Here is a 22,137-nt window from a genome sequence, read left to right as displayed (position 1 = left end):
CGCCCACCATCTCTAATCCTACTTCCACGTCCACCGTCGCTCTCAATTAAACAGCAATAATTAGCAAACAAACAAAAATACCTGGCAGTAACAGTGCAAAATTCACAATTGGTATGCCAGTTTGAAAAGATAAGTTTTGAGGGTAGTTTTAAAATGTGTTATTGAATCGAGCTGATGCATATGAGAGTGAAGAGAATTCCCGAGTTGAGGAGCACCAGGAGAGACGCTCCCATAGCAGTGAGTCTGACGTGTGGTACAGAATGTAGAGCTGCAGATGAGGATCTGAGTGAGCGAGAGGAGTGCCAGTCTGGAGGAGATCAGCGAGGTTGTGGGGAGCTTTAAATGTTCAGAGCGGGATTGTGTATTGTATTCTGTATTGAACAGGGCGCCAGTGAAGTTGAGAGAGAATCGGTGCGATATTTTCAGTGGATTTAGAACAGCAGGTTATTATCCTGGCAGCAGAATTTTGAATAAGATATAAGTGAAAGATAGGTTTTTGTGGAATGCCAGATAGAATAGCATTACAGTAATCTATACGTGAGGTGACTCGGGCATTAACCGATACTTCAGTACTGTGTTGCGTAAGAACAGGACGAGGTCTAGAAATGCTTCAAAGATGGAAGAAGGCACTCCGAGAAATGTTACTTATATGGGAGGAATTATTTAATAATTATAATAATATTTAATAATTGCCATTATTAGTGTATAAATGGATATAAATAATTGCATGTAAACGATTCGCCAAAATCTGTTGTATGTAAACGATACTGTTTAAAACGTTATTGTTTTTTTATCAGAAAACCCGGTTTCCACGTGTACCTGTATTAGTTTAAATGGCACTTATACCATAGCACCGAAACAGCCCTGGTCAGGGTCACTAATGACCTTCTGATGTCAGCAGATACTGGTTCTCCTTCTTTACTCATTCTCCTTGACCTGACAGCTGCTTTTGATACAATTGATCATAATATTCTTCTTCGCCGTCTGCAATACACCATTGGACTTTCAGGAACTGTTCAGAATTGGTTTACATCTTATTTGACCGGTAGAACTGAGTATGTCGCTCTTGGCAGCGCAAAATCTCACACCCATAATGTTACCTGTGGTGTTCCACAGGGCTCTGTGTTGAGCCCCATCCTTTTTATCATTTACATGCTCCCCCTTGAAAGTGTCATTAGCAGACATGGTCTATCTTTCCATTGTTATGCCGATGACAGTCAGCTTTATCTTAGGACTACTCCCACCTCCTCTACTGCTCCTCTGCCTACATCTACACTGACTATTTGTTTGGAGGAAATAGAGGCATGGATGAGGCTCAACTTCCTTCAGCTAAACAGATCTAAAACGGAAGCCATTTTGGTTGGCACACCACACCAGCTTCGTTCTTCTACCATCACCAGTATCACTTTTTCTGATCAAAACATTCCTGTTTCTACATTTGTTACAAATTTGGGTGATAAAATGGACTCTCAACTCATTTTTGACACCCACATTAAACATCTCTGTAAGTCATCTTTTTACCATCTCAGGAACATTGCTAAACTCTGTCCAACACTTATCTGGCAGATGCAGAGAGGCTTGTCCATGCCTTTGTCTCGTCCAGGCTGGATTACTGTAATGCGCTCCTCATTGGGATTCCTGGCAGGAGTATCCAGAGACTCCAGTACATTCAGAACAGCGCTGCCAGGATCATGATGAGGGTGCGAAAGCATAGCCACATCACTCCTATCCTGAAAACCTTTCACTGGCTCCCTGTACCACTTAGAATTGAGTACAAGGTTTCCCTCCTTACCCATCAGTGCATCTATGGATCTGCTCCCCTGTATTTACAGGAACTCCTTATCCCTCATACTTCCTCACGCACCCTCCGCTCTGTGCATACTAACACTCTTCAAGTTCCCAGAACTAAGCTTAGCAGTATGGGTGATAGAGCCTTTTCTTCAGTGGCGCCGAGGCTGTGGAATTCTCTCCCTGACTACCTGAGAGCCCCATAGTCAACTGATGCTTTCAAACGAAACCTAAAAACTTATCTTTTTAGAAAGGCATTTTGCTAAATTATTTCTATAGATTATCTTGTTTGTTAATTTATTCTTATTTTGTAGCACTTTGAGAATGTTAAATATAAAGCGCAATATAAATAAAATTTATTATTGTTATTATTATTATTACTCGTAATAGGGTGGACACGCTGACTGGGCAATACAGTGAATGTGGCGTCTATCTATATATGTCTATGTTTTCCGTAGCCTGCTACAGGAAGGTACTCTCGACCATTGGCATTGGTTTCGCTCCTTGCTATTTTCGTTATACTGCGACGGTGGTTTCCTAAGCCTTTGTTATACTGAATTCCTTTCTCACCGTTTTCCGTTCCTATTCTTACACCGCTGTATGCTACGACGGGCTTCGGCTAGTCCTTCTATATAAAAGCGGTCGGGATTGTCCTTCCGTCCCGTGAGTGCTACGCAGGTGCAGAGTTTGCAATGCACGATGGGATTTGTAGTTTTGTAGTTTTGTTTTTCCAGTTAAAAGATGATTTTCTACTCCAGACTGTGCGATATCTTCTTCTTCTTTCTTACTATATAAAAGCGGTCGGGATTGTCCTTCCGTCCCGTGAGTGGAAAGCGTAGCAGTATTCCGCTTATCACAGACTTACTACTTGCGGTACGAAGCGACATGATGTGAGCAGAGTTCTGGTGCTCCCATCGTTCCCTTGCTTTTGTGCGCGATGCGCTGGAAAAATAGACAAAATTATGTCTCTGGAAATAATTAATGTTAATGGAGTACAAATGCCTCACCGCGTAGTAAATATCAGGGGGGTTCAAAAGGGCGAACTCAATATAGAAAAAAAGTTTAAATTTCATCACAAAAATAACAGAAACTACGAGTATTAAAGTAATACCGCTCGAATGCAATATAACGAAATTAATGAGTTTGTATAAAATATCAAATTGATCTACATATTGAATTGCCTTAAGAAGTGGTCAACTTAAAAGTCGGTCGCCTTAAAAGGCGGGTCAGCCTAGTAATATATAAAATCTAACGCCTGTCTGTATGTCTGTCCGCTTTTCACAAGAGAACTACCTAACGGGTTTAGATCGGGTTTTTTTCTATAATTTGCTTGAACATTCTGGTTGATTTTGTGACTTGTCTCATTTCGCTATGTATCATAGTTCGCTTTATTTGCACGAGTCCGAGAAACATGTAGCTCGCCAGCTTTGGGGCGTGTACCTTAACTTAGCTAGCGAACGAGAGAACAATTGAATTCAACTTTGTTTGATATTTAAATTCAAGTGTTACTTAGGTCTTGATGAGTTTGAGTCCGGATAGTCTCTTAAGAGTATGCCACATTGAAAAGATAGTTTGCAATTCATGATTTTTTGGAAAGATTGCCCACCCCTAATTTGACTAATCAAGTTTTAAACAGGATTCATTAACTCTTTGGCGAGCTGCTTGGAAAGGGGTTGCGAGCTACCAGTAGTACATGTTGGAGACCCCAGCTCTAAACCAATGACAAAGTAGATCTTATATCTGAATGTAGAAATAACTGCAAGGCTGACACAGTTGGGGGGTCTCGCTCTAATGTTTCCACCACCTCTCAGAGATGTGTGTGTGTGTTAAATAGATTGGCAGTTTTAAATGGGCCTTGTGTGGGTAATGTGAGTGAATGAGCCAGCGAGAGACTGGCATTCCATCCAGGATTGGTTCCTGCCTTGCACCAGAGACTGCCAGGATAGGCATCAGCCCACCATTAACTCATATTAAGTGAGCTTGAAAGTATTACGTTTGTTTGTCAGCTGTACATCCATGATACAAATCTCCCCTTCCACCACATCCCAAAGGTGCTCTACTGGATTGGGAACTGCTGACTGTGGTGGGCATTTGAGGTCAGTGAACTCCTTGTCATGTTCAAGAAACCATTTTGAGATGATTTGAGCTTTGTGACATGGCACGTTATCTTGCAGAAAGTTGCCATCAGAAGATGAGTACACTGCGGTCATAAGGGGATGGACATGGTCAGGAACAACACTCAGATAGGCTGCGGCCTTTAAACGATGCTCAATTGGTACTAAGGGGCCCAAAGTGTGCCAAGAAAGTATCCCGCACATCATTACATCACCACCAGCAGTCTAAGCTGTTGATAGCTCCATGCTTTCATGTTGTTGACGCCAATCTCTGATCCTAACATCTGAATGTCACAGCAAAAAAATGAGACTCATCAGACCAGGTAATGTTTTTCCAATTTTCTATTGTCCAATTTTGGGTGAGTCTGTGCAACTTGTAGCCTCAGTTGCCTGTTCTTAGCTGACAGGAGTTGCACCCGGTGTGGCCTTGTGCTGCTGTAGCCCATCTGCTTTGACGTGTTGTGTGTTCAGAGCTGCTCTTCTGCATACTTCAGTTGTAATGAGTGTTTATTTGAGTTCCTGTTGCCTTTCTATCAGCTCAGACCAGTCTGGCTATTCTCCTCTGACCTCTGGCATCAACAAGGCATTTTCTCCCATAGAACTGCCGCTCATATTTTCCCTTTTTTGGACCATTCTCAGTAAACCCTAGAGATGGTTGTAGATGAAAATCCCAGTAGATTAGCAGTTTGTGAAATTCTCAGACCAACCTGTCTGGCCCCAACAACATTGCCACATTCAAAGTCACTTACTGTGAGTCACCTTTCTGATGCTCGGTTTGAACTGTGGAAGGTCGTCTTAACAATGCCTACTGGCCAAAATGCATTGAGTTGCTGCCGTGTGATTAGCTGATTAGATATTTGCATTAACAAGCAGTACCTAATATCAGGTGTACCTAATAAAGTGGCCGGTGAGTATATAAATATGCTGTAGTGATGCCATCCCTGAACTCGCATATGAATGTCTGCTCTTTCTTCTAGGTGACAAAAGGAGTTGTTGAATATGAGTGATGACAAACCCTTTCTATGCACTGCTCCTGGATGCGGCCAGGTATGTGTGTTTTTGATGAACATACAGTCATGTGAAAAAGTAAGTACACCCCATGGAAACTGTTGACTTTTTCAACATATTTGAACAGGCAAACATTCGATCTTCATGCATATAGTGCCTTTAAATAAATGTGATACACTTGAACAAATGACACATCAAATTGACACGGTGTATTCTCTAAAGTAGCAAAATGCAGATTTGTCAGTTGGAAAAGTAAGTCCACCATGACATTTATCAGTGCTTCAAATCATAAAACTAGAATCGGGTATTCCAGATGAAGCGCCAATAATTAGGACCTCCTTTTGGTGTCTGTTGGTGGTCCCCGCCTTATTTAAACTTCAGATTTTGAGGGTCTGGTGTTCCCGTTGCTGTTGAAGTGTATGGTTTCATCGTGGCAAGATCAAAAGAGCACTCTGAGGACCCCAAAAATAAACTTGGGGATGCCTAGGAGCCTGGCAGGGGGTTTGAAAAGATGGCCACATTACTTGAAATCAGTCATTCCACTGTAAGGAAAATCATCTACGAATGGTGTAGATTTCAAGCAACTGCTACTTTGTCCAGGCCTAGCAAATTTAGCGCAAGAGCTGACCATTTTATACTTACAGAAGTCTCCAAGAACCCCAAAATTTCATGGCAGGATCTCCTGATATTTCTTGCGGCAGTTGGTGCATCTAAACAGAAAGAGATTACAGTAATCCATCCTCGATCGCGGGGGTAGCGTTCCAGACCCCGGCGCGATAGATGAAAATCTGCAACGTAGAAACCATATGTTTGTTTGGTTATTTTTATACATTTTAAGCCCTTTTAAACTCTCCCACACTGTTAACATTATTAGAGCCCTCTAGACATGAAATAACACCCTTTAGTCAAAAGTTTAAACTGTCCTCCATGACAAGACAGAGATGACAGTTCTTTCTCACAATTAAAAGAATGCAAACATATCTTCTCTTCAAAGGAGTGCGCACATCAGGAGCAGAGAATATCAGAGAGAGAGCGAGATAAAAGCAAACAATCAAAAAATCAATACGTGCTTTTAAGTATGCGGAAGCACCGCAATAAAGCGGCATTTTGTAGAGGAGCGTCAGTATCCTCTAGGCAAACAGCCCCTCTGCTCACACCCCCTCCGTCAGGCGCAGAGAATGTCAGAGAGGGTGAGAGAGATAGAAAAGCAAACAATCAAGCACCGCGCGTGTTTTAATTGGGAAAATGGTTCAAGGGATTAAAGAGTAAGTAGGCAAGAATCAGAGAGAGAAGGTCCGATATTTTAGTAAAATTTACTTATTCAATTATAGCAACATTCAAATACTTATTCAATTATAGCAACATTCAAATACATATAATGCAGTGACAATAGACATACAGAAACAAGATTATGCTTACAGTAATATCAAAAGACCCAGAGCCATCATTCTAGACCAGTAGACTGAGGGAGCCCACTTGTCAGTCTCGTCAGAGGATCAACTCGTAAGCCTGGTCCAATACCGGGCAGTGTGCATGTTCCCCACCGTTGAGCTTCCAAAGAAACTGAGGGCGGAACCTTCCCTTATATGCTAATTGAGTGTCCTTGCCCAAAAGCGGCTTACGTGCAAGCAGTGTATACAGAAGTGATCAGTTTCAGTACATACCCTTCCACGGAACACGGTGTTGTTTTTCCTCTACTTGGCCTTGACCGAGACGGTGCCTAGTACCAGAAGACACACAATAATAAGAGTTGCGTACAGTGAAGCCCCTTGAAGTGAAAAACAAGTCAGCATAACCCTTTGGCCATCTTCCCAGTACATTCCTTCTTGTAGCTGGTTTTGCACTGAAGCGACCAACACCCATCTGCACTCTTTACTCCCTCCTCCCGTCATAGAAAAAATTACCTTCCATTACAGCGCGGGAAGCACATCTTATATCATTGAGGAGTTTTAGTTAATATGTAATACATGCTCTGATTGGGTAGCTTCTAAGCCATCCGCCAATAGCGTCCCTTATATGAAATCAACTGGGCAAACAAACTGAGGAAGCATGTACCATAAATTAAAAGACCCATTGTCAGCAGAAATCCAAGAAACCAGCGAAAAATCAGGTGATGTATATTTAGATGTGCTTACATTTAAAATCCGCGATGGAGTGAAGCCGCGAAAGTCGAAGCGCGATATAGCAAGGGATTACTGTACACATATTGGACCTGCACACAAGGTGTGCCAGGAAGAAGCCTTGGCTGTCCAAAAAGAACACACGAGTAAGGCTACAGTTTGAACATCTAAGCAAAGACCAGGGGCCTCATGTATAACGCCTTGCATAGAATTCATACTAAAACATGGTGTACGGACAAAACTAGAAATGTGTGTATACAAAAAAATTCACATGTATAAAACTGTGTGTCAGCAAAGTTCTATGCACTTTTCCTTTATAAATCCCAATTAACATCAAATTTAACACACACGCCTACAGCCCCACCCTGACTCCACTCAGATTTTGCCTATTTGAATATGCAAATGAATATAAATAAGCCCTTCCGTTTTGTGATTTGTTAAAAGACAATGGCAAAAGCATGTGTAAAAAAGAATTTCAGCCAATGCGAATTGGCAGTCCTGCTCAGCGAAGTGGAGGCCAAGAAAAACATACTATTTGGTGGCTTCAGCAGCTGTATAAGCGACAAAAGAAAACTGACAGAGTGGCACAGCGTGACAAAGGCTATCAAAAGCTCAAGCTCAGAAAGTCACACAATACCCGAAATAAAAAAGAAGTGGTCTCTTATCAAAGTCGATATGAAATGGCGAGTATCTGAGTGTCATATGGAAGCGTATGTATATATTTTATAGTAATGAAAAACACAGCAAGCATAAAGAGTTGGGGCACCCACAGGCAAAACCCCATATAACTGAAAAGAAACAAAATATAAATGTGTTTGAAAAGGAAAAAAAGCCTTCACAGATGAGATTCTCAAGAGTGACTGCCCTAAGATGTCAGCACTTTCAGTTAAGTACAACACAGGCAGGAGGAGTCGGGTTCAGGTGGACATGTAACAGGAAGTGATGGCAGAGGTGGTAAGGCTGTCAATCAACTGGTCTGTAGAGGGAGGAAGAGAAGAGATGTTAGTATACAGTGACACTCTGTGGATCGGTGAGAAATTACTGGAGCTTTAATGCTGTCCCCAAGCTGCATGTTTGTGATAAGATAGATATATATATAGTAGGTGTGTAAGCCTGTGCTGTAAAAAGCTTGGGCTCCTATAAACTATTGAAATTGACAGAAAAAAACTGAAAGATGTCAGGTAATTGAAAGGAACTATTCTGGACGTCTCTGTCCTAGGAGGGTTCATTTTGCCGATGTGTTTGCCTTGTTTGTGCATTAGCGGCAGAAGGAAAAGTAAAAGGAATGCTGTTTTGTTAAGCGACTGTGTCTTTCTTCAGAGGTTTCATTTGGCTGACATGCTGGCCTCACTTGTGTTATTAGCGGCTAAGCGAGTTTTCTGTTTCCTCGCTGGTGGAGACCTTACCCCGACTCCACCTCTCACTTCCGAGCTGGACAGGCAGACACACACACTTCCACGCGTAGACATTTATATATAAGATATATATAGTGTGGCAGAAGCACTTGGTTGGCGCCAACTTGACACAGACTGACACTAGGTCAAAAGAAACAAAAATATCTATTTTTGTAGTTTACAGCTGTGGGGCATGTCTTCCCCCATGTCACACAGGCCCTGCACAGTCCCCACACAGTCCCCAAAGCACACAGAAATCAAAAACACCCCTCCCAGGCAGCTTTGTACTCGTCCTCCTCCTCCTCCCGACTCTGGCAAGCCAAGTAGTGGTTGTAGGCTCCTCTTATAGCCCACCGTAAGTGCAGCCTGAATTAGGTTAATTACCACCTGAAGCACTTCCAGGTGTGGCTGCATTCAGCCTACACAGGCTTGTTAAGCCTTGCAGCTCCTCCTGGTTATGGCCATAGAGCCCAACAGTGATGAGATCCGGTGTTCCAAAATATTGGCCCCGATGCAACCTGGGGGGCTGCCACCAAGTATTCCGGAGAATGTAGTTTGTATCCCATGGCTGCTCCCCCAGATCCAGTGTCAAAGGGGTGTCCATGGCGGGCATGGGTCCCGGCTGTCCACCACAATAGAGATATATATCTATATCTATATATGTATATGTATATATATATATGTGTAATAGAGAGAGAGAGATAAATACAGATATATATATATATATATATATATATATATATATATATATATATATATATATATATATATATAGTATTTCCCTGCAAATAAGACGCAGTCTTATATTACTTTTTGCTCCAAAAGATGCACTAGGGCTTATTTTCAGGGGTTATCTTATAATTATTCATGTACAACAATGTACATTTATCTAAATACAGTCATGTCATCTTCTTCTGGAATATCGTCATAACTCTCCACATTCAAACCCTGAATTCCAGCCTGAATTTCTTGCTACGCCAACTACGATGTGCTTGCTTTGATGTTTGATGAACGGTTCGATGTGGTGAAGCAAAATGCTGACATACAAATGTATTCATGTTGCTTTGATATTCAAATGTCGCATATTCCCCAAAGTAATGACACGATACATTTTAAAAGTCTCACGTAACATCTTCTGTGCTCTTTTTTTTTTGCACTTTATCATTAAAGCAGACCATCGTAAACGTCATCTTAAAACCGCCCCAGTTGTTAAATCACTACGCGCGGAAGTGCCGGCTGTGCACCCGGAAGCCGTCCGGGTGTCTCCTGTCTTCTTCTCCTGCTGGGCTCCAGGATTCCTCAGGCACTGGGGCGCCGCCTGGCGGTGGCCACGGGTCGCTACAGGGCTGGGCTTCCAAGCCCTCTACCCGTGGCCCCCAATACAACCAGGGCGATCGTCCCCTTGCGGTCTGGAGGAGGCACAAGTCCACAATATATATATATATATATATATATATATATATATATATATATATATATTATAGATAGATATATATAATAGATAGATATGTTTATATGTATAATTGTCCATAGTATCTGTATGACTAGATGGTTAGATGCCAAGACCATATTAAACTACATACATTTTAATATGGTTTTAAATTGTTTATGTTCTGGTATCTGGCAAGTTGTTAACATTTTCTTTAAGATTTAGTTAGTATTATATATTGGTTTTTTCTAATGCATAATGTGTACAAACTGTAACTTTGTGCTAGTTTATTAAACACTTCTATCCATCTTTTTCATATTATTCCTATTATTTGATGCCAACTTTTGCCTTTTATCTTACTTTCTTTGCTAAAGCGTTTTACAAATGAGGACCATTTGGCTGTCCACAAGCACAAACATGAGATGACACTAAAGTTTGGTCCGGCACGAAATGACAGCGTCATCGTGGCTGGTAGGTAATATTTTCACCAAGCAAGATATTATCTCGTGATATTTACTGAAGATGTTGCTAAACAATATAAGTGTGGCATTCTATTATAAATGTAAAGCATCACTGTATGAAAATAGATATTTCTGTGATTGATTAAAAATCTCTTTATATTAAGAGCTGTGTATTTACTGTTCTTTTTTTTGTGATATATGATTCTTTTTGCGTTATCGCTATTAATATTTGTATGCCGTGTGACTCTTGTAGATAAAGCTTTATGTTCTAAAGCATGAAAGTTCTTCTTCTCTACCGACCTAAGAGGCTCTTTTAAACTGGCAGTGTTTCAGCTGTAGACAAGTAGTATGTTAACAATTGAATTTTATTCTTCTTATTTTTAAGTCACTTTGAATAAATGCTTCAACTTAAGAAATTTAATGAATATGTGTTTTTCTGTGCTTTCAGACCAAACTCCCACACCAACTCGCTTCTTGAAGAACTGTGAGGAAGTTGGTTTATTTAATGAACTTGCTAGCCCCTTTGAACACGATTTCAAAAAGGCAGCAGAAGACGACATTAAAAAGGTAAAGGGAAACACTCAGAATGTTATTTTTGAAAATAGGTTCCGTGTACAAGTACCTCACTACCAGTCATTGACTTTAAGCAATTAAAAGCCGCCTTCATTTATTCAGCTCCAATATATGTCTGTGTGTGCCTTTTTGGTAAAGGTTTGGTGACACAGTGACTGTAAAAGTCTTCACTCTCTTGGAAGTTTTTCATATCGTATTTTTTTACAAAATTGAATCACTTAGGATTTAATTTGGCTTCTCTCACAGGGATCAGCATAAAAGAGCTCTTCAATGTCAAAGCGAAAAGAGATCTCTGCAAAGTGGTCTAAAATAATTACAAATATAAAACACAAAATCATTTATTGTGTAAGTATTCACTTCTTTAAGATGGCAGCCATATTGGATTTAGAAGTTGTGTGATTGGTTGAGTGGAATTTCAATTTATTGTAGTAAAAATGCACCTGAATGTGGAAGGACCAACTTATGGTGAGTCAGTATGGAGGGCTAACCTACAAAATTCAGACAAAAGAACACGCCAATCTACTGGATGAAAAGCACAAGTCAGGGGACAGAGAAAATGAAAGATCCACATCGCTGAATATCCAGTGTAAAAGAGGAGACAAACAAAGATAAAGAGTTGGGGGCAGCACCTTGGTGACCCAGCATAATTGGACTAGGAAAAGCAAATCAAACATGCAGTAAATGTCGAGTAGTCTTTTCACACTGGAGTTCTGGATAGGAACTGAAGCAAGATAGCCGTAAAGGGATGGACAGACATGGAAGTGACATCGGCGATATGAGTTGCTGTCAATCTTCCTTTCTCCAGAGGAAGTAGAAGCAAAGGCATTAGCACACAGTGCCAGCCCCTGGTCCGGCAGGTCATTGCCATCACCAGAGCCCTTAAGCTGCCTCCCATGTGCAAGCATGTGAGACCAGTTAAATCAATCATGAAGTAATGGAAAGAGTTTGGCACAGCTGGAAATCTGCTAGAACAGGCCATCTAGAAAAATTAAAGAAGACAAGTGAGGGAAGCCACCCAAAAAACTCTGAGAACTCTAAAGTAGTTACAAGGTACAGTGGCTGACATTGGAGAAACAACAACCATGCCGTGATGCTTCACCATTCTCAGCATTATGGAAGATTGACAAAGAGAAAGCCCACTGTTTAAAACACAAAAACCCCACATGACACCTCAGGTAGAGTATGAAAGAAGGCACATGGAGAACTCAGAAGTTATCTGTAAGAAGGTTCTGTGGCCTAAAATGGAGCTTTTTCCCATCAGATTAAATGTCATATATCAAACATCCCACATTATCAAAAACACACACCTTCCCTAGCATGAAGCATGGTGGTGGCAGCATCAAGCTATGGGGAAGCCTCTCTACAGCAGTCCTTGTGGTAGACTGGAAAATGAATGTAGCAAAATATGGGGAAGTCTTGGAGGAAAACCTGATGTTGTCTGCAAGAAGCCTGCAACTTAGAAGGTTTGTTTTTCAACAAGACAGCAACCCCAAAACATAAAACCAATAATGCTATTGACCTGGCGTTGTGGTGACACTATTTTCCCCTTTTACACTGTTTACCAGTAACGGTAGACTGCACGATGACATGCAGTGAATACACTTGACTGAGTGCCTTCTAGCTATTCTCACGCGATCAGCATCTGTGTATTGTCGCTGGATGCCATTTTGTTCTGTCTCATTTGCCTTTGTAATTCTGGCACGTTTGACCACTGATTGCCGACATCGATTAGTTTCTTCCTCCATCTCATTTGCTCTTGTGATTCTCTTTCGCTCAATGTTGGCCTGTCTTCGTCGTATGGTCTGTTCTTTGCTCTCAGTTGCTCGAGCAATTCTCTTTCACTCTGTGTCGGCCTGTCATAAATGCTGAGTGCTCTCTTCATAGTTTCCTTACTCTTTCTCTGTACGTTTAGCATTTGCTCAGAGGTTGATGCACTTGCTGCTTCCTGAGCAGCTCTTCTTTTACCACCCTAGCGGCCCGCTTCTTCTCTTCTTTCGTCGGCATCTTTTCATGTTAAAACTGATGATGTCAGTTCTTGTGTTGCAATTACTTACTACGTTTCCTTAATTTTTCACTTAAGTTGGCACTTAAGTCTTCAATCTGCCTCAAGAATGATTTAAGATATGAAGAGGTAGGGGAAGCAACGGCGAAGATGGTAGGAATGAGAACGGCGTCCGTATGCATGTGCCGCATGGCCTGCCTGCTGCCGAGAGTTGATTCTACAATAAAATAAAATAAAAATAAAAAGAGGAATAACCTTGGTGGTCAATAATCACCCTGAAAACGAACAGTAGATGTCCCATGAAAAGATATAATAAAATATTTACAAAAATGTGAGGGGTGTACTCACTTTTGCGAGATACTGTAAACCCTTTCTTCCTCGGTCATAGTTTTACGGGTTTATTTAAAGAGGTATAAACTTAATAGAACAATTCATGAAGAAAGTATGAAAATGAATACAATTTTAAAAAGTATGAAAATCAAAATCCTCAAAAAAAAAATAACTTGCTTTAATATACCTTAAAATAACCTTAAATTATTTTAAAATGATAAATGAGTGGCAAATTATAAACACTTTGTGGAAACTCGAAAATATCTAAACAAAACTTGTACTCTTCACAAAAAATGAAAGTATTTTGAATTTACTTTAACTTACTTTACTTTATTTACTTTATTAATTTACTTTATACCGCTGCTGCCTCGCAGTTAGGAGACCCAGGTTCGCTTCCCGGGTCCTCCCTGCGTGGAGTTTGCATGTTCTCCCCGTGTCTGCGTGTGTTTCCTCTGGGCGCTCCGATTTCCTCCCACAGTCCACAGACATACAGGTTAGGTGCATTGGTGATTCTAAATTGTCCCTAGTGTGTGCTTGGTGTGTGTGTGTGTGTGTGTGTGTGTGTGTGTGTGTGCCCTGTGGTGGGCTGGCACCCTGCCCAGGGTTTGTTTCCTGCCTTGCTCTCTGTGTTAGCTGGGACCCCCGTGACCCTGTAGTTAGGATATAGCAGGTTGGATAATGGATGGATGGATGGATGAATTTACTTTATTTACTGTACTAACTAAAAGAAATTTATTTTAGAAAGAAATAGAGTGAATGGGTCTAAAAAAACTATAAGAAATTTTGCGCTTGAACCACAAAATTTTTAAAAACCGTTTCTTAGCGAGCACCTCTGGGCCAAAGGTAACCTACATTCCAAATTTCAAGTCTCAAGTCCTCATGGTTTGGGAGATTTCGTAATGAGTGAGTCAATGGTATTTGGCTTTTATAGATATAGATTGTGTAGACCTTAATAAAATGTCTGCAATCCCATACACATCGTAGTCAGGTAATTTAACACCTTTTGCCTCTTCCCTTATACATCTGTAACCTCAGGCGGTTAGGCAGAGTGAAGAAACAGGCAGGAGTTAGGCTACATATTTAGTTAGGTATTATTGATAAAATGCCTTAAAATATTAGGGAAGCAGAATACAATGTGAATATTGGCAAATCATACCCCTATGCCCAAAGTAGTAGTGCATCTTGCGTCCAGTAGTAGTGGCTCTCGACTTATCTTCATTCAAGCTTGCTTTGCTACCACATGACCTTTGAGTGGAGGTTTGAAACTGGGCACATGCCTGTCTCAATATGGCTGCTGAGATAAAGTTGTCTTCATCATGGTCTTCTCTTCATGGCCAGATGGTGAGAGAGAGAGATAAAGGCAAGGTGATCAATTTTATATCATTCTTACCACAAAACACAAACCAATGGGGTGTCGTAGTACAGAATGACCTCAGATTCAAAACCAATCATAGACCGCCATACATTACAGCAATAGAATACATTTTCCAACAACATTTATTTACATAGCACATTTTCATACAAACAGTAGCTCAAAGTGCTTTACATAATAAAGAATAGAAAAATAAAAGACACAATAAGAAAACAAAATAAGTCAACATTAATTAACATAGAATAAGAGTAAGGTCCAATGGCCAGGGGGGACAGAAAAAACAAAAAAAAAACTCCAAACGGCTGGAGAAAAAAAAATAAAATCTGTAGGGATTCCAGACCATGAGACCACCCAGTCCCCTCTGGGCATTCTACCTAACATAAATGAAACAGTCCTCTTTGGATTTAGGGTTCTCACGGAAGGGCTTGGTGATGATGGTCACGTAGACTTCTGGCTTTTGATCCATCCATCATTGTTGGAGCATCATGAAGCTTTGAGTAGGTGGAGGTGGCGCAGGCCGCCACCACAAAGAAACCGGAAAAAAAGAAACAGAAGAGAGAGTAGGGGTCAGTGCGGATTTTAGAGCCACCATGAATAGTTATTATGATGAATTGAACATATAGAATATCAGGATTAAGTTAAATTAAGTTAAATTGAAGTTATAAAAAGGCCATGTTAAAGAAATATGTTTTCAGCAGTGTTTTAAAGTGCTCTACTGTATCAGCCTGGCGAATTCCTATTGGCAGGCTATTCCAGATTTTAGGTGCATAGCAGCAGAAGGCCGACCGCCTCACCACTTCTTTTAAGGTTTGTTCTTGGAATTCTAAGGAGACACTCATTTGAGGATCTGAGGTTACGATTTGGAATATAAGATGTCAGACACTCCGATATATAAGATAGGGCGAGATTATTTAAGGCTTTATAAACCATAAGCAGAATTTTAAAGTCAATCCTGAATGACACAGGTAACCAGTGTAGTTACATTAAAACTGGAGAAATGTGTTTGGATTTTCTTTTCCTAGTTAGGATTCTAGCAGCTGCATTCTGCACTCGTTGCAAACGATTTATGTCTTTTTTGGGTAGTTCCAGGCCCCTTCTTACCAGTTATCATTGAACGCGCTCATGTAGAACTCATGTCCTAGTTGCTTTGTTTAGACCGTTTATGGCCTTCCTGTGGTGGATGACTTATAGGCTCCATGTCCAAACACAGTCACCTTTGCCAAGCTGGTCTGATGCCCCATCACCCTCACCATATATTTCACATCCTGAGCTCATCCTAAAGAATGGGAGGGCTGGTTAGGTAAACATCAAACACCACTGTTCTCACCAGTGAATCAAAACAGGCCTCTCTAATATTACATCTAGCTTACAAATAAAGACATACAAAATATTTATCAACTTGCCAGCTAGAAATCACTCCAGCCAGACCTGACATGGCTGAGTCAGAGTCCAGATCTCAGTCTAACTTGAGAGTTTGTGGCTGGTCTTGACAAAGGCTGTTCATTCGCTATCACTGAGGCACCTGACTGGGCTTCAGTAGTGCAAAGAAGAACAAGAAAAATGACAGAGGTGATGGAGAGAGCAAGACCTGTGCAGACAGACTCAAGGCTATCAAGACTCCGGGAGGTGCAATCTGCTAAATACTGACATGAAAACTTAAGCACTCAGTTATTTGTGTTTTAGATTTGCTATTAATTTTAGTGCATTTAGCAGAGACCAGCTTTCACTTTGACATTAAAGAGTCTTTTTCTCTTGGTCTGTGTCAACAAAACCAAACTAAATCCACTGTGATTCAGTGTTGTATAAAAATAAAATAAGACAACTTCCAAGAAGATGAATACTTTTTAATAGGCAACACATTTATTATTCTGAGATTTGATTCATTTACCTTTTACTTTGGTTAGATGCCATTAGATTTGTCTCCCCTTGCTACTCCTATTGCAACAACGACGACAACAATTGTAAGAAATAAAATTGAAGAGCCGCCATCTGTAGAAACGTCACATCAGGATAGTCCATTGCCTCACCCAGAATCTACCACAAGTGATGACAAGGTGAGTTGGTTTTGCAGTCCCAGTTGTGGTTTAGCACTGACATTCCTTTTGCATGTATTGTGGTTGTTCATCAAATTTATATAACAACAACAATTGATTTGAATGTTATCAATATTAATAGGAAAGGCACTGTACATTATATAGATTAGATTATCCAACCATCCATCCATTGTCCAACATGCTATATCCTAACTACAGGGTCACAGGGGTCTGCTGGAGCCAATCCCAGCCAACACAGGGCACAAGGCAGGAAACAAACCCCGGGCAGGGTGCGCAAACACACACACACCAAGCACACACTAGGGACAGTTTAGAATCGCCAATGCACCTAACCTGCATGTCTTTGAACTGTGGGAGGAAACCCAGGCAGACACGGGGAGAACATGCAAACTCCACACAGGGAGGACCAGGGAAGTAAACCCGGGTCTCCTAACTGTGAGGCAGCAGCGCTACCCACTGCACCACCATAGATTAGATATGAGACATAAACAGATAAAGGTTTGGGGCAGCCACCCGTATAATATGGTATCCTGGCTGCAAAAGTCGTTTTTATCAAATAACCAGCACTGAAGTGCATACAACTGAGTCCAGAACAAGACTGAGGGAAAAGGGAAAAAGGGCAGGCTTTTAAAGGGGAAGACAGGAAGTGAGGTCATAAGGATCGGGTAAGTGTTCATCAATCATTGGATCAAGCCCGGACGTGACATCAGAGGGGCCGGAGCTGGTAAGGTCTACTTCCGTTGGCTCTGTCCCGGAAGTGACGTCAAGAGAGGCAGGTGGAATCTCCCAAGAATGGTCTACAGGAAAGGGAGAAAAAGAGTCAGTGCCATCTGCCACATCCCGGCACACCTCAGAACTGCCTTCACTCAAGCCCTTTAGCTGCCTCCCATGCGCACGTGTGTGACAATACAAACTCACAGAACAAATAATACAGCCAATCAAGTGATAAATAAATAAACATATTTTGTACAGATATTTCAAAGTGAACTTAACAAGTACGTTGGAAGGAAGCATTGAATTTCCTGATAAAATGATTGAACAATCAAGATGCGGACAGGCCATTCAGCCCAACAAAGCTCACCAGTGTTACCCACTTAATTCTTCTAAAATAACCATCCATGTGTCTGTGGTTCTCTGTGTAATCTTTGTGCATAATTCATCCTTTACAATTTTCCAACTGTGTCCCTGTGTTTTTGCTGAACTCATTTTAAAATAACAGTTTTGATCCACTGGTCTAATTCCCTTTATCATTTTAAACACTTCAGTCAGGTCTCCTCTTCATCTTATTTTTCTTAAACTGTAAAGGCTCACCTCTTTGAATCTTTCTTCCTAACTCATCCCCTGTAGCCCTGGAATCAGCCTAGTCTCTCTTCTCTGGACCTTCTCTTGCGCTGTTATGTCATTTTTGAAGCCTGAAGACCCCAACTGCACACAGGACTCCAGATGAGGCCTCACCAGTGTGTGTTATAAAGCTGGAGCAGAACCTCATGTGACTTGTACTCCAAACATCAAGGCGCTATATAACCTGACATTCTGTTAGCCTTCTTAATGGGTTCTGAACACTGTAGCGTAGCAGTGGGCAGAAAAGACCCCAGAGGTACCATATTACACATGGTGGTGGAATGAGCCTGTGGCTAAAAGTGCTTCGGGACTGAGCCTCCTGAAGGTGATTTTCCACAACAGCTTCTAGTGTGTAGAAAGAAAGAAAGAAAATGAGTATTTTTAGAAAATACTACTAAAAACAAACCACACTTCACTTTTTCCTCTCTGATTTCTTTTATAGATTGTTTATTCTTAAAGGTATTTTATAGGGCTATGTGCTACGACCCAACAGGTCCAGCATACGGGCTTTTAATCTTGCACACCTGGTGGTTGTCTGAGTAGACTCTGTGTCAGTTTTCCTTTTCCTCCCATTCCCCACAGAGCTCCAGGGTAGATAAATCAGCAGCTCTTCATTGTCACTCTCTGTATGTACTGCAGATGCCCAGCAGTGGGCTGGCACCTTGTTCAGGATTGGCTCCCGCTTGTTGCCTGTACAGTATTGCTGTTGATTCACCCCATGCAGGCCATTCACCTCAGTTTGCAGATTTGTATTTGATCACCATTAGTTACCACCAGCACAAATCTGCAAATTGAGATGTCACATGGTGCGAGTCCATGGTAATTTACTTGGTGACAAAGGTGGGATTTGCTCTGTGGACTGGTGGAGTAAAGTAACACTGTTGCGCAGAAAAGGTGAAGGCTGACACAGACGTCACCAGGAACCGTTTCTGCCTGTAAGGTTCAGAGACATATGACTGATGGATTTTCTCCTATTAGGTCACTCTGCAAGGAGGCCACTTCTGAGTCAGATGTTGCGGGTTTGTGGCACTAGCACAGTTGACTTGTTAGTAGCAGGAACCCATGGTCCCCTGGAGTGGAATTTGAGTACGTTGTCCACTAGTCAATTGGTCAATGGCCTGGTCCACAGCTTAAGCTCCTACCTGGTGTGGCTTCTTTCTTGTTGAAGTCAGATGATGCATTTGTTTACAGACCTTTGTTGCAGCTCAGTCTCTGGATTCAAATTCAAGTGCTGTCATCCATGATATGCTAGGAAAAGCAACTTTAACCTGCAGGTTAACATTTTTAAATCTTTTGTTCCATATTAGTCAGTATTGCAGAACTCCAGCTGTAATTTTGTAATTACTTTTGGATCCCAAAAATTGTGTCTTATGAGGTGTAAGGCCTGCTTCATTGGGGGTACCCCTTATCGACAGTAATACTAGCAGTGAAACAGGTGGTCATTTTATCTAATCTCTGCTTGTCTCCTGGCCAATTTGTTTTTAATGGTCAAAAATGAATTCTGCAGGTGTGAAACACCATGCACAAGTTTCCACTCATTTTATCCATTATGTTCAAAAACAGATCCCTCAAAATTTTTTTCCCTCTATAGTTGTATCTAGTTTGACCAAACCAGCCACAGTGTCGTTTGTTCAGGATAGGATTAGGAACGAGTACATTAGAGGGTCAGCTCAGGTTGGGAGACAAAGTCAGAGAGGCGAGATTGTGTTGGTTTGGACATGTGCAGAGGAGAGTTGCTGGGTATATTGGGAGAAGAGTGCTAAGGATAGAGCTGCCAGGGAGGAGGAGAAGAGGAAGGCCTAAGAGGAGGTTTATGGATGTGGTGAGAGAGGACATGCAGGTGACGGGTGTGACAGAGCAAGATGACAAGGACAGAAAGATATGGAAGAAGATGATCGGCTGTGGCAACCCTTAACAGGAGCAGCCGAAAGAAGAAGTTTGGTTATAGTTGTGGACTCCACTCAATTAAAAGCATATTCATCATTAAATGTAAATCATCATATAAAATAAAGTCAGTCTTAATATATACAATGTATATATATATATATATATGCAGTATATATATATGTATATATATATATATATATATATGCAGTATATATATATGTATATATATATATATATATATATATATATACAGTATATATATGTATATATATATATATATATATATATATATATATACACAGTATATATATATATATATATATATATATATATATATATATATATATATATTGTGGTCTATGGCCGGCTTGTCATCCCAGCCAATACCCCCAGATGGAGCTCACCCTGCAGAATGGAGGTGCCCCGGATACCAGCAGGGAATCATGGACTATGGAGTTTTCCCCTACAGCCTTGCTGGATACCCCAGGGGCCAACAGAGGACGCTGCAGGGAGGCCCAGAGAGTCACATGTGCCCTATAACCCGGAAGTGCGTCATAGGCAAAGCGACAACAGAAGTGACGTACTTCCGGGGTGAAGAAAAAGGATTTTTTTTTATCTGACCCGGAATTGTTCCTAGTCACGTGGACAGAGAGGGCAAAACACTTCCGGGTCGAGGACTATAAAGGACTGTGGGAAATTCTCAGACGTTGAGCTGAGCTGGGTGGAAGGGTGGCAACGTGTCTGGGAGTGGAGGATTGGTTTATTGATTAGTCTATTGTTTAATTTATAAGTATTGGGGAGAGGATGGTGCTTTGTGCACTGTGCAGTATTAACAAAGTCAATATTTTTACTTTTACCCGGTGTCTGGAGTCAAGTCTGAGGTTTCACGGGAGCGATAGCGCCCCCTATCTGTCACAATATATACACACACTAAGGGAATAACATTTAGTTGTCTCAAAATATTCAAACTATTGGCACATAACCTTTTCTGTTATGAAACTAACTTTGCAAACTGAATATCAACCTTTCTTCCCTTAGGGGGAATGTGGGGCGAGAGGGTATTAAGTAAGTGAAAACTCTGAAACCAGTCCCATTAATATTACAAGTTCATAAGAGCCAAATGTCATAAGTCTCCTACAGAAAACATAAATACATCCAGGAGTGGCAAAAGAAAAGAGAAAGTAGAGTGGTGTGGAGGTTGTTGTTCTGTGGAGGTTCCTTTAGAACAGGGGTGGGCAAGTCATTCCTGGAGGGCCGCAGTGGCTGCAGGTTTTTGCTCCAACCCAATTTCTTAATAAGAGGCACTTATTGCTCAAGTAACACTTCTGCTTCACTTTAGTTGTCTCACTTGTTAAGATTTTGAACCCTTATTGCTTATTTTAGTCTTAAACAGCTGTATTCTTTGTTTTTAATTGTTCCTTATTAGCAATAACATGCAAAAGACAAAAGAGACCAGCATCTCTCCATTTTGCTTGTTCCCCTTTACACCTGTGTGTATTTATCATGCAATATTGAGTTTAATTAAATACTTGGAAGGAAAGTGAAGAGAGAAAAGGTAAGGACTGAGAATTACTAATCCATTTTAGCCTTCAAATTATTTGGATGATATCCTTAGAAAGGGGAAAAAGGTCTAGGATAAGAGAATTACCTGACATGGCCTAGTTAAAGCACTAACCTGCCATGAAATTAAATTATTGGCAAGAACTGCTTTCTAATTAAGCAACTGGGTTAGAACAAAAACCTGCAGCAACTGCGGCCCTCCAGGACTGACTTTGCCCACCCCTGCTGAAGAAAGTTTTATTCCAGTCTTGACCTGGAGCCTAGGCAGGCATTCTGGCCCCCCATCACCCCAACCCCCTCTTCATTATGGATGGTAATATAATACCCGTGTCCTCCAGGGAACATCTCTCAGTCAGCATAGCAAGAAAAAGTCCACAGTATGGACTAGTAAATTCCTAATTACTTTTAGAATTGAGATCAAAATAAAAAACAGTTAAACTGCATGTTCCCGTCTACTATTTTTCTAATTACAGAACATTTTTCAAATATTTGCAGTATTAGAATTTAAATCATTTACAAAAGAAATTTATATTTCACTGTGTATATCAGGGTAGTTCATACAGTATAAAATATGCTTAAGCATTTTCCTACATAAAGTCCCTTAATTATTCCAGCAGTTATTATCTTAAAATACATCTATTATTTTACTAATATTTTACTAATTAAATTGACACATGAATTTATGCCTATGGCTTCAGAATTAA

The 22,137-nt window shown here is 40.9% G+C and overlaps 1 protein-coding gene across 6 annotated transcripts in view; it reads left to right on the top strand.

Moving 5' to 3' along the window:
• The window catches only part of atf2 (activating transcription factor 2), a 224,207-nt gene that overhangs the window by 18,639 nt on the left and 183,431 nt on the right, over nt 1-22,137 (top strand). For 4 of the 6 annotated variants that reach the window (XM_039757683.1, XM_039757682.1, XM_039757681.1 and 1 more), the window contains exons 2-5: nt 4,880-4,988; nt 10,228-10,324; nt 10,763-10,881; nt 16,496-16,645. In XM_039757683.1, the coding sequence (XP_039613617.1) occupies nt 4,902-4,988; nt 10,228-10,324; nt 10,763-10,881; nt 16,496-16,645 (453 nt within the window). In that variant the 5' untranslated portion in view covers nt 4,880-4,901. The remainder of the gene's footprint in view (nt 1-4,879; nt 4,989-10,227; nt 10,325-10,762; nt 10,882-16,495; nt 16,646-22,137) is intronic. The other 2 variants (XM_039757684.1, XM_039757680.1) reach the window with 1 other exon arrangement.

Source organism: Polypterus senegalus, chromosome 6, assembly GCF_016835505.1.
Source record: "Polypterus senegalus isolate Bchr_013 chromosome 6, ASM1683550v1, whole genome shotgun sequence".
Classification (NCBI taxonomy): domain Eukaryota; kingdom Metazoa; phylum Chordata; class Cladistia; order Polypteriformes; family Polypteridae; genus Polypterus; species Polypterus senegalus.
This window is presented reverse-complemented; position numbering and strand designations above follow the sequence as displayed.